This window comes from Centropristis striata, chromosome 14 (assembly GCF_030273125.1).
Source record: "Centropristis striata isolate RG_2023a ecotype Rhode Island chromosome 14, C.striata_1.0, whole genome shotgun sequence".
NCBI classification, from domain to species: domain Eukaryota; kingdom Metazoa; phylum Chordata; class Actinopteri; order Perciformes; family Serranidae; genus Centropristis; species Centropristis striata.
In genome coordinates, this window is record NC_081530.1 from 15,245,364 (window position 1) to 15,257,014 (window position 11,651).

Sequence of the window (11,651 nt, forward strand, 5' to 3'; positions counted from 1 at the left end):
CTGGCTGTTACTGCAATTTAAAAATGCAGACCGGCAAAGTATGTGGGAACTGTGGTGTTTTGTAGTGGTGCGAGGATTGATTCTATGTCATTAATACCCCTTGCAGAAAATATAGCTAAAAAGATAAATCATACATGTCTCAAACAATTTCTTCTTTCTTCAATTTGTGTGAACCAAACTAAGGAAACATATAAATAGTTCTTTATAAGTAGAGTATTTTGTAGCCTTTCCACTCTGCTTAATTTAAGATATTTATTTTCTCTCTGAAACTTGTGAAATTGACAATGAATAGACATACTGTGCATCTTTGTTTAAAAATTCATTGAAGGAGAAGAAGCAATTAAGTAACAGTAATGACTTTACCAAAGGGAAGGGGGGGGGCAATGCCTACTCTTGCATACCGTCCTCTCTGTTTTATCATTAACTTCCCCCAATACAAATAACAACACATGTGAATTTAAATTGATACCAACGGGGTAAAGTTAACAAAGACTGAAAATGCGTAATTAAAATTTCAGACTTCATATTGTCCTATCTTGTGGACAAAGTTGGATTGTTAACATGCTAATTTAAAAACACGCAGGACGGTTTCCTGGTTGTTTTCATAAAGTGCTAATAATTACATCTTTTTACCTGACCAGGCTGAACAAACACATAACCCTTGACCTTCGTGCAGAAGAGAGGATTGTGCCCCATTCACAACATGAAACCACAGTTAGACCTCCAGACCTGACTGATGGCTGAGGGATGCCAAAGCTAAATCCAAGCCCAGGTGACCACCAGCGGTCCCTGTCTGCAGCCCTCGTCTTGAAGGTCTAACTACTTAATAAGTTGCTGTCCCAGGTTTCCTGGACATAGTCCAGACCCACAGAGGCCCCCTTAGAACGGACGCCCAAAAGCATAAGGAGGGCTTCATTTATCAATCAGACCAATCACAGACTTTTCCGGGGCTAGGGACAGCCACATGTTGGGGATTAGGTGCACGGAATTCAGTCCAACCAAATTGTGGAGGGTTAGTCAGTTAGAGATTATAGCAAATCAACAATGAAAAGAGTTGGATTACACTACAGTTGCAGCTGGATCGATGTGCTGTGGGTATCACCTATCAATGTAAATTCAAGACACAGCAGCCACTGTGGCTACAAATGACAATATAGGATAACACTAAATGCTAAACTACTGTTTGCTAAAATACAAGATATTGTAACAGTAGCATCGTAAAGACAGTAAATAAAAGTGCAAAGAAGAGATCTAAAGTCAGCTCAACTGACTTTATGCAGCAATATGTATACCAACATGTTGCTAACATTAACTTCCTATTGGTCATACCAAAGCAGCAACCTCTGCATACAAAAGTGCCCGAAACTTGTATTCTTTCTTATGGCCTGCAGGGGGCGATTCCATTGATTGCAAAAAGAAGTCTAATTATGTAGTCTAAGAGAAAATTACCCTACTTTTCACTTGATTTATTACCTCAATAAGCATTTTTCTAATCAGTTTATGGTCTCAATTGCAGGTTTCAAGTCCTGTACAGAGTGACACTCATTTAGTAATTGATGGTACCATTTGGAGTAAAACGATAAACGATAAAGCGGGGTATCCTTTAGCGCATGGCCACCTTGTGATTGACAGTCGCAAACAGTGTTGTCCAGATTTGGTGTTGTCTGTGTCTTCAAACTTTAACTTTTTTTGTTAAGTTAATTGTAACATTTGGTTGCTAAAAGATGTTTTGTTCCTCCTTCAGTTCTAAATAACGGCAGCTCATTTTGCACCATGTTAAATAAGCTAGCTAGCTAGCCATAGCTGGTAATTTAGCTCCAATATCTCATCCAAATATGGTCACTTCTGGCTCTAAAAAAACAAGGACATTGACGGCCTAAAGGCCAATCTGCAATTCCAAAACAATAGTCCGCAAACCAATCGATACACCATGGCAGCTTCATCCACTTCTTATATACAGTCTGTGGTCATACCGGACCAAGATACGCTGTAACAGCAAATCTATTTAGTGTGCTGAATTGTGCAGTGGTGCATTTTATTTCTGATAAAGACTTTTCATTTGTAAGAGTTAGAGAAAGGTTAGTTATTTTGTCTCTCAAAAATGAAATTTGGCTTGAAGCATCAATGGTGTTATATTATGTATATATCTGAAGGCATAAATTCCAAACTCATCTTGCAGTTTAACATGATCAGACACTCACCATGCACATTTCTCACGCCACATCCACAGCATTACAACTCAAATGTCTAAGCGAGTGTGACATCACTGCATTACAAAAAAGCTTCATTTGAAAGCTTTGGAGTAGATAATTATTGTTACCCAGCCAGCACACACGAGCCGTGAGCTGTGCAACTGATTTAGAAGCCGGAGGAGAGGGGTGAGCCGTCACCGTCACCTCTGGCATGTTGTGTCACTCCTGCTCATTTCCATCTCTGCACACAGACGACAGACGTGGCTCTGACAGGTGTCAGAGAGGAGCAGAGCAGGTCTTGTCACTCATTCACCGAACCCCTCCTGCTGTGTGGGACACGCACGCTTTGATATACCATGACTATAACTAGAGAGAGAGGGAGGTGTGTCTGCTTCTGTGTGCAATAGATAGAGAAATAGAAAATGACTGGGGAGAGGAAAAGGGAGAAAATGGGAGAAAAGAGACATATGGGTGATGATAGATATGGAGGAAACCAACAATATGTAATGATCCTCTTATAATCTCAAGCAGGCAAAAAATTGAAGTCATGAATTAAGTCTGGTAAGGGAAGACATGTTTGTTTGGCATATTGGGAGAGAACTAAAGCAAAAAGATTAGAAATCCAGGTAGCCAGGTTTTCTCCATGGACATGTGACGTGTGTCATCTCTCACAAAGCCCTTTTGCGGTGCAGATCTTGGGAAACATCACAGCAAAAGATGCACTTTAGGCCTGAATTAACAAAGGCTCAATAAGGATGAAAAGCACAGAACATGCATCCTTTTTTGCATCGTAAATAAAGAAAATCATACCCATATTGCTAATAAATTATTTTTTCCCCAGTGAAATTGTGAAACATCACAGTCATTTGAGTATACCTGCGTCATATTTCATATCTGTGGGTTCCACTATTTAATTTATCTGTAATATATTTGTAGCAGTCAATGAAAATATGTGTCAATTCACCATGCACTATTGCCAAAGAAATTAACAATGATTTTACGCAGAGGACAGCTTAAGCTAATGACTTTGTGTCAGCATGAAGATAGACTTTGCCGATAATGGGTACTTCCAATAAGAGTGCTTTTCACAGAGGGGGTTATCACCTATGGTAAGAGTGTGTGAGTGCTTTTCACGTACAGTATAGGTCCATGGCATTGGACCATGGACACAGAGGTAGTACACTATTAGCGCACATTACTGGAAATAAATTAGCATGTAATTTTATGATTTTTATTAAATGATATTTTGGAGGTCTAAAAGTACAGCTGCTGTAATTGTGATTGAAAGTGTTGTGCGGCGGGATAGTCATGCATTTATGCAAAGAAATTTAAAATATAAAAAGGTTTGCAAAGCCGGTGAGTGGAATTTATACCTGTTGGTAACAATATGACAAATAACTATTGTGAATACTGGGAGTCCTATGCTGTTTATGACAACCCTTTAGGCAGTGTAGCTGCACCAATAGAGGTGTCATTGTTCCTCAACTCTAGATTTCAACTAGGGGCTCAGGCAAAATGGAGCTAGACCCCCCATATTTCATTTCTCCCTCGCTGATAGCATTTATCAGCAGTGTCCTGATAAAAACAAAATATGCAACTTAAGCCTGTGCAGGGCTAAGCCGCCGAGGTGGACAGGATTACCTGGAGGCTAGCCGGCACAGGCATCAGATTGTACTGTCATAAAGGGCCATTAGCCTCTTGGCAAACTGTACCTCAAGCCCAAGATGACAGAGCTTTTCAAGACGGACAGGGGGGAAAATATGAAACTTAAATTCGTCATGACAGACATCTCAATGAATGAGACCCCCAGAAAAATGGTTCTGTAGAGCAAAACAAACATAAAAGGCCCTTTATTTTTATGCTCATTTGACACCTATGGGAATTTAGTTTGATTGTATTATTATTAAGTTTGCAATAATCAATATCCACTGCTGGATTTGAGTATTTAAAAGAAAAGAGAGACTGGGTTTCCACACAACACACAATGGAGTAGACTTACTGACTAGCTGGGATTAAATTTAATACAGGATCTTGACAGACACATCCTGGAATCATATCGCTCTCTCTGCAGATTTCCTAGGAGCAAAGCTTACATGTTTTTTCTTGGCTTTGCCTCATTAATTGGCTCACTAAGTCCCCTTAATCCATGATGATCACTTTCTTGCATGTCTTAGGGCATTTCTTTAGTATCCTCTTACTTTCTCGTCTTAATACTTCACAGCTTTGACAACAAAATTAAGCTCGAACACAACTAAACTTTCCACGGCGTGCACACTCTCAGTTTTGAGTGGCACCATAGGAAGCCTCCATTTCGAGGCAGGGAAAATGACAATGCAAAGAGTAATTGTTGGGAGGGGGTGTCTAGACGAAGTGTCCACAGGTACAGCAGGTATACGGTGAGACGGCGCAGCAGACAGCCGGCTGTCTTCCTATGTGCTGTCACTTTCTCTGACATGTGGAAGAAGAGGTCTTGTCTGTTATCTCTGGGAGGGGATCTGGATTATTTGGTGACACACACTTTTCTCTTCTCTCTTTTAAATCTCCACCCATTTCCATCCATGTAACTCTCACTGTTCACCGCCTCAAGGCCATATCATGAGCGGGGCCTGTGATAAAGAGCCAGGCAGTAGTGGTGGGGGTAATGGGAGGAGGTGGGGGGGCAGACCGTCAGACTGGCCGGGCAGGCTTCAGCTGGAGTCTTCCTCTGTCTGCCCTGTCTGTCTCTTTCAGTGTACTTATGGCGGCTGCCGACCTGTCCTTTCCCAGAGGGCTTTGTGAAAGGACAGAAATGTGATGCTGCTACTCAGACCTAAGTTGTGGTGGAGTCTGTCTGCGGTGGCCATGTTGTATCTCACTCCCCTCGCTCCCCCCCCAAACCCTCCACCTCCTCCTTTTTACCTGAGCAGAGAGACTCCAGGCGCCAGGCGCAGTGTAACTGCAGTCTCAGGTATGTTGGGCGGACGTTGGAGCCACTTCCCAGGGCTTCACCTGCACTGGAGGCTGAGTGACGTGGGCACCAGAATCAGCTAGGGAGTACAGCTCAAAGCAAGACAGACTGTCATTCATACAACTCTTTAACTGAAGATGTAAAAGAAATCGCCTCTTCAGTTGTCATTTTAAGCTATTAAATTTGACTGTACCCGTCTTTTCAATCCTATAGTCTCTTTTAAAGTAGTGACACAGATTTACTGTTACAGTCAGGCCCTGACAGCAGCTTCAAACCAAGAGCTATTGTGTAATGGATACTCTTGCAGCTTTTTTGATAATCGATTAATAATTTGTCAAGCAAAAATGTTAAGAAGTGTTAATTCAAGCTCCGCGGTTATAAAGATTTGCTGACAGTCAACTAAATATATATAGACTTTATTTTGTTGATAGGACACCAAAATACATTTAAAGACATCAGTAACAGCAACATGCAATGTTTTAAATCAATCGAGAAAATTGCAGATTCATCTGTAATTGTTAGTTGAAGCTTTTATTATGCATTTTGCTATGGAAAGTGAGGTTTCAATGTATTTTTTGATGATGAAACAGGTCTAGGTGCTATATTAATACTGTGAAACTATCAAGATTAGAATTAGTAGATTGAACAATCTACTGAGAAATACACACAGCTCATATTCAGAAAGTGTCTTTAATCAAGCCATCAGAACTTCTGTAAGGTTGTGATGACCCAATTATCATATAGGAAAATAAAAATTGGCACAATATGTCCTGTTTAACAGTAGGTAATGAGCATGTAACACTAATTCCTTAATTTATTACTGCAAATGGAAAAGTCTTTAGAAATGTTACTTAATGTATTCTTATGTATGTGCAGATATTATCTTTTCTTTTATAAATGCTCATTTATCCCTAAAACCTGTATTCTGAAGCAAACATTTTTTGTGTCTAACTGCAATGGGGCTATTTAAACACAGTGGCATTTTCTCTCCATGTCTTGTTCCTCTTCCCTCTGAATGTTGTGGCATTGTCATGTGTAAAGGCTTAGGATGATTACAAAATAATTTGAAAATAGAATAAGTACGTAGAGCCTAAGTTGAGGTTTGCTCCATCTGTCAACATATGACAGCTGCAGAGCAATTTTCATTGTGGTGCGAGTGGTTTTGTGGTAAATGTGCGCTCTCATTTATCTAAAATACATCCTAAGCTGTGGCTGCCGCTTCATTATTTGAGCAGGCCACATGGGTTACAATGTGCATTTGTTCCTAAATGAAAAATCTTTGCTGAAATTTGACTGACTTGTGTGCATATGTTTTGAGGAAAGAGGACTGTGCAAGGCTTTTGTGGTGGTGTGGAAGTGAGAGGGAGAGTGAAAAATAAAGAGAGAAATTCGGAGGAGCAGAGAGAAATAGTTGTCTGTATGCCGAAGTATTTGCAAATATTTTTGAAGCTTTGCTACACCCTTTCAATATCATTGAAAACTGCTGAAGAAAAGGAAACAAGCAAACATGCTTTACAGAGGTCCTATATCGGTTATGAAGACATTTACAAGCCAGGGAATTCTCAGGCATATTTGATCAATTTATTTAAATGTGTATAAAGTTTACATCAAATTAAATTAATCTAAAAGTCATTCACGCTCTTCTGCTCTTCCAATCTTTGTTTAAGATGTCACGCTGTTAAGAGTTTGAATAAAATTATGAAACTATGGTTGTTGTACAAACTGATTGCTATTGATCACACTCCAAATTGGTAACACAGTTAATAAAAAAGGTAATTTTCCTTTACAAAATTACAAAATTCTTATTACTTTATAATTTGAGGGACAACTTACATCATGCAATTAAGCCTATTGAAATTCCCATTCACAATTTAGTAACTTCAATTCAAACAACTTTATTAATCCCACAAGGGGCAATTAATTTTGAGCAGCAGGTTGTCGTGGTTCATACGGCCCACATGCGTAACTCACATACTTGTCGTTAAACTCAAAGAAAGAAAATGTATTCAGATTTAAGACAGGAACCTCAAGGGTTATTATAGAGTTAGAACTTTCAGTAACATTTAGGGCCTCTTTCATATTTTTTTGGGATCAGCCATTTAAAAAAAAAAAAAAAAATCAAAAGAACATATGACAGATAACAAATGACAAGGTTAAGGAACAAGTCACATGGGATAAAAACAAGGTAACACAATTCAGTGACTAGGTTGTAGAAAACACAAGACTGAGGTCAACGAAGGGAAAAAAATAAAATCAATAGAAACTGAATCATTAATTTGGCAAAGTATGTAAGGAAAATAAATGTATGTGAGATGTCATAAATCTAGATGGATCTAAGGGGCGTATTCTATACGCGAAAGTCTCAGGGACCTTTAATTCTTTTGTAACTCGAATGCGCATTAAAGGTCAGTTATTTATTTCCCAATCAAACTTTGTTTGTGTTTAATTCTCTGTGTCTCTGAACAAGTGCACATCCATTTAATGTAAATGTAAAGCAAACAGTTTACTTGAAATGACATGTATTAGACCTCTGAAGTCCAGGAGATTTTTGTTCAAATTTGTCAACTTCCTATGCATTAATTTCTGTCTCTGTTTAGCATTTTTCAGTACGCCCTAACATCAAATGCATGGCCCCTTTTTCTCACCACAAGTTTGGCTATCAGTCAGATTTTTCTTTTTTTTTAATTACAAGTATAAAGCTGCCAGGAACCCAAAAAAACAAACAAAGGACATAGGTTTCTATGGCAATGTACCATTTTTTTCACTATTTATGCACTATTTATACACACAAAAACAGCAGAAAATAATGAAACAAATAAATAACTATAATAACATCAACAACATGTCTATTTGCATGTAAATTTAAAAAAGCAATAGTTTAGTACAAAGAAAATTTTAAAAATGGTCTAGAAACATAAATGCCACACTGTAAAAAGCCCCTATGGTTGCACTTTCAACTGGCATTCTCAGCTTGTCTACATATGATATATGAATAAAGTTATCACTGTAAATAACACGTGCTCAGTGTATTTTCAATAAATAGATGGACTCCAGGGGGTTAAATGCAAAAAAAATGTCCTACCTTGTCTTGCTGTAAAGCAGGGGTCTCAAACTCAAATTACCTGGGAGCCACTGGAGGCAGTATCAAAATGACCAAAAAAAGACACAAAATGACAGAAAAAAGACACAAAATGACTTGAAAAAACACTAAATTATTTTAAAAAAGACACAAAATTACCAAAGAAGACACAAAATTACTAAAAAAGACACAAAATTACCCAAAAAAGACACAGAATTACGAAAAAACACACAAAATTGTTTAAAAAAGACACAAAATTATTAAAAAAGACACAAAATTATATTTTTTTAAAAGACAAAATTATTTTAAAAAAGACATAAAATTACCCAAAAAAGTAAATAAAGGGACCTTGCACACACAACATGGTAAAGTGCCATTCATATAAAACTCACATTAAACTTTCATATCAAGGTGGGGGCCACAAAATATCGTCACGAGGGCCGCAATTGGCCCGCGGGCCGCGAGTTTGAGACCCCTGCCGTAAAGGACATTAACTCCTGCGCTTTACTGCGCAGTTAACGCAGCCTGTAGCCGCTCGAACAGCCTCAATCTCCCACAGCTCCTGCGACAGAGAGCCATTCATTAACAAACAGCAACATGTCAGACAAAAAACAGACCGTGGATTTGGGCTTACTGGAGGAGGATGATGAGTTTGAAGAATTTCCAGCCGAGGGTAAATAAAACAGATGATATTTAAAGCCACAATGATATTGTTTTCCTTTTACTGAATGTCGCTGTTGTGGTTTTTCGGTGCTGGGCCTTGCAACGGTGACTCAGCTAGCATCAACATGCTAGCGTTAGCTAGCAGTTAGCTAAGTTATTGGTAACACGCTACAGCCAAATGATTTAGCTAACTTAATCGAATTAATCCACTCATGGAGCTCTTCTAATGTCAAAGTCATTGTGATTTTACAACTTCAAATGTATTCACTTTATTTTGGTAGCGAGTGTTTGAATAGCTCCCTTGCTAACGTCATGGCGAGCCGACAAGCTAACTCAAGTGTTAGCTGTTCAGATAAACAGCTAGGTAGAAGTGGTTGTTGACAGTCAGTAACTTTGGTTTTAACGTTCTTGTGTCAATATCCTGCACAATAAACTGCACCTTGTTCATCTACAGCGCACATATTGTTGAACATAATGTATCACCTTCATTTGCACTACTGTGTGTGTGTACATATATATATATATATATATATATACTTGGACTACTGTACAGTTAGATCTGCAGTTTTTATATAATTCATTCCTGTATATATTAAACTATGGTTCACTTAATTGCTCCTTAAGCACTTCTGGTTAGATGCTATCTGCATTTCGTTGCTCTTTACTTGTGACATGTGCAATGACAATAAAGTTGAATCTAATCTAATCTAATGATCCCTAGATTGGACCGGGCTGGATGAAGACGAGGACGCTCATGTATGGGAAGACAACTGGGATGATGACAACGTAGAGGATGATTTCTCAAATCAACTGAGGTAATCTACACACTCAGTAATATTCACACAATTTAGCTAAACCGTCCCAGAAAGTCTCTCATTACGATTCTGGGCACAGATGGCTTGGTTTATTTTCACATACAGTGTAGTTTTAATAGGGCACAAAGTTATTGAAGTTCTTCTTGGTGTGTACTGATCTCTTTTACTTTATGTCATGCAGGACAAATCCTCCTCATGAAATACAGTACTTGAGACACCAAGCTCTTAATTATTTGACATACCAACTGGAACTGGCAATAACCAAAAGTTATAACAATACACGTGCATCTCTCCTCTCCTCCAATAACATGCAATACAGAAATGGATCACAAAATATTGATCCTTGAAGGATTTCCAAATTTGACTGCATGATCGAGTATTATTTCTGTTGACTCAAGTACTGTGGGAAGCCAAGGGTACTTGTTTGAAATTATTGCTCTTTTCTTGTCTCAGTTAAAAGTGTGTTGTGTGTGTATTTACATATACATACATAAAATACACATTCTGACAGGACCAGCTGCATTTTAAAACTCTTATGTGCCTATGTGTTTTAAATGTGTTCTTTTATAGCATGAAACTACTGTTTGGGACATTGCTCTTATAATTTATCTACTCATCTTTTGTAACTCAATATACATGTAATTTTCTAAAATAATAATTTGCCCTCTGGTCAACACAGTAACATTTATGATCTGTAGTCATGATTATTTTCCCATAAATTCTTGCAATACAATAATAAAAAATAAAAAAACATGTGAAACAGCTTGGATTGTAGGTCAAGAACTTCCAACACCAAGAAGGCTGTTTAGGAAGCTACTTATTGCATACTACTCTTTGATCATCATTTATGCATCTTGCACTTTGAAAATTGCTGGAAACCTCATGATTTCTTACGTTGCAGGCATCGTGCTCCTCTTTAATAAGCTGTTATTAATTGCAATGGGGTGCTACATGTTTCCATTCTATCTGAAATTGTGCCATAAACACCTTGCATTACACATGGAAGTTATTATAAGATCTACAATGCTTACACTCACCCTGATAGGATAATCAATAACTGTTGATAGATAAGTGGCTGCTCTGTTTTTATTTGAGTACACTTTCAACAGTAATATGCTATTGTTTTATTTAGGCCAATTATGATGGCCATGCTATTAAGTTGTTTTCTTAAAGATATCATTATTGTTAAAGGGCACGGCCGCCATATATATGCAGTATATGTAATCATCAAATCCATAGCTGCACGCATTATGCAATATTTATATATTTTTTTCACTCCCATCTCTTAATGGTTCTTACAATCAATAGCAGAGGGTACTTATGCTTCAACCACCCACCTGTAATCATCTCCACTGACTTGATCTTTCTTTTTTCTTTTTCTTCCTTGCAGAGCCGAGCTGGAAAAACATGGTTACAAGATGGAGACGTCTTAGCGTCGGCTGAGGCCTTTCTGTATTCGATGACCATGGATATGGACATTTATATTTGAATATTACTGGTTGACCACACACCACGGAAAGATAGTTGAGCATGTGAATTTGTTTTTCTTTTTTTTGTAAGAAATATTGATGGGAGTAAAGTGTTTGGAAAAAGCAGTTCCTTTCAGTGTTTTTACTTACCGACGACTATACTGTAAATGTTTTGGCACTGTCATTTATAGATAATACATTTTTTATTGTTTATTTATTGCATTTAAGTTTATTTTATTTAATATTTAGTCTGATCTACAGACTGGTCCTGGACTTGTATAACATAAAAATGCAGTTATCACAGGAACACTCCAAATTTGAGTAAATTATATTGGTAAATTAATACATTACAATTACCTTCATACCTCCAATTCATGCTGCATAGGCAATGGCTAAATTTATCCAATGTCTGCGTCCTTTCGTTTCATCTAGTCCTTGGACTGCTCTTATTCCTTGATGCATAAAATAAATCCATCTTGGCAGTTA

General features: G+C 37.9%; 1 protein-coding gene across 1 annotated transcript; it reads left to right on the top strand.

Annotated features, from left to right (window-relative positions):
- The first annotated feature begins 8,732 nt into the window (after window positions 1–8,732).
- Window positions 8,733–11,291, top strand: sem1 (SEM1 26S proteasome subunit). Its single transcript, XM_059350012.1, has 3 exons — window positions 8,733–8,891; window positions 9,603–9,696; window positions 11,087–11,291. Exons 1-3 carry the CDS (start codon window positions 8,816–8,818, stop codon window positions 11,127–11,129), a joined length of 213 nt encoding a protein of 70 aa, XP_059205995.1. The 5' UTR covers window positions 8,733–8,815; the 3' UTR covers window positions 11,130–11,291.
- The last annotated feature ends 360 nt before the right edge of the window (window positions 11,292–11,651 follow it).

What these genes read in the sequence shown, in the direction of transcription:
- sem1 (XM_059350012.1), top strand. Translation starts at nt 8,816, where the DNA reads ATGTCAGACAAAAAACAGACCGTGGATTTGGGCTTACTGGAGGAGGAT. An exon ending in TGAAGAATTTCCAGCCGAGG is followed by an intron (nt 8,892 to 9,602) that starts GTAAATAAAACA and finishes AATGATCCCTAG; the next exon opens with ATTGGACCGGGCTGGATGAA. An exon ending in GATTTCTCAAATCAACTGAG is followed by an intron (nt 9,697 to 11,086) that starts GTAATCTACACA and finishes TCTTCCTTGCAG; the next exon opens with AGCCGAGCTGGAAAAACATG.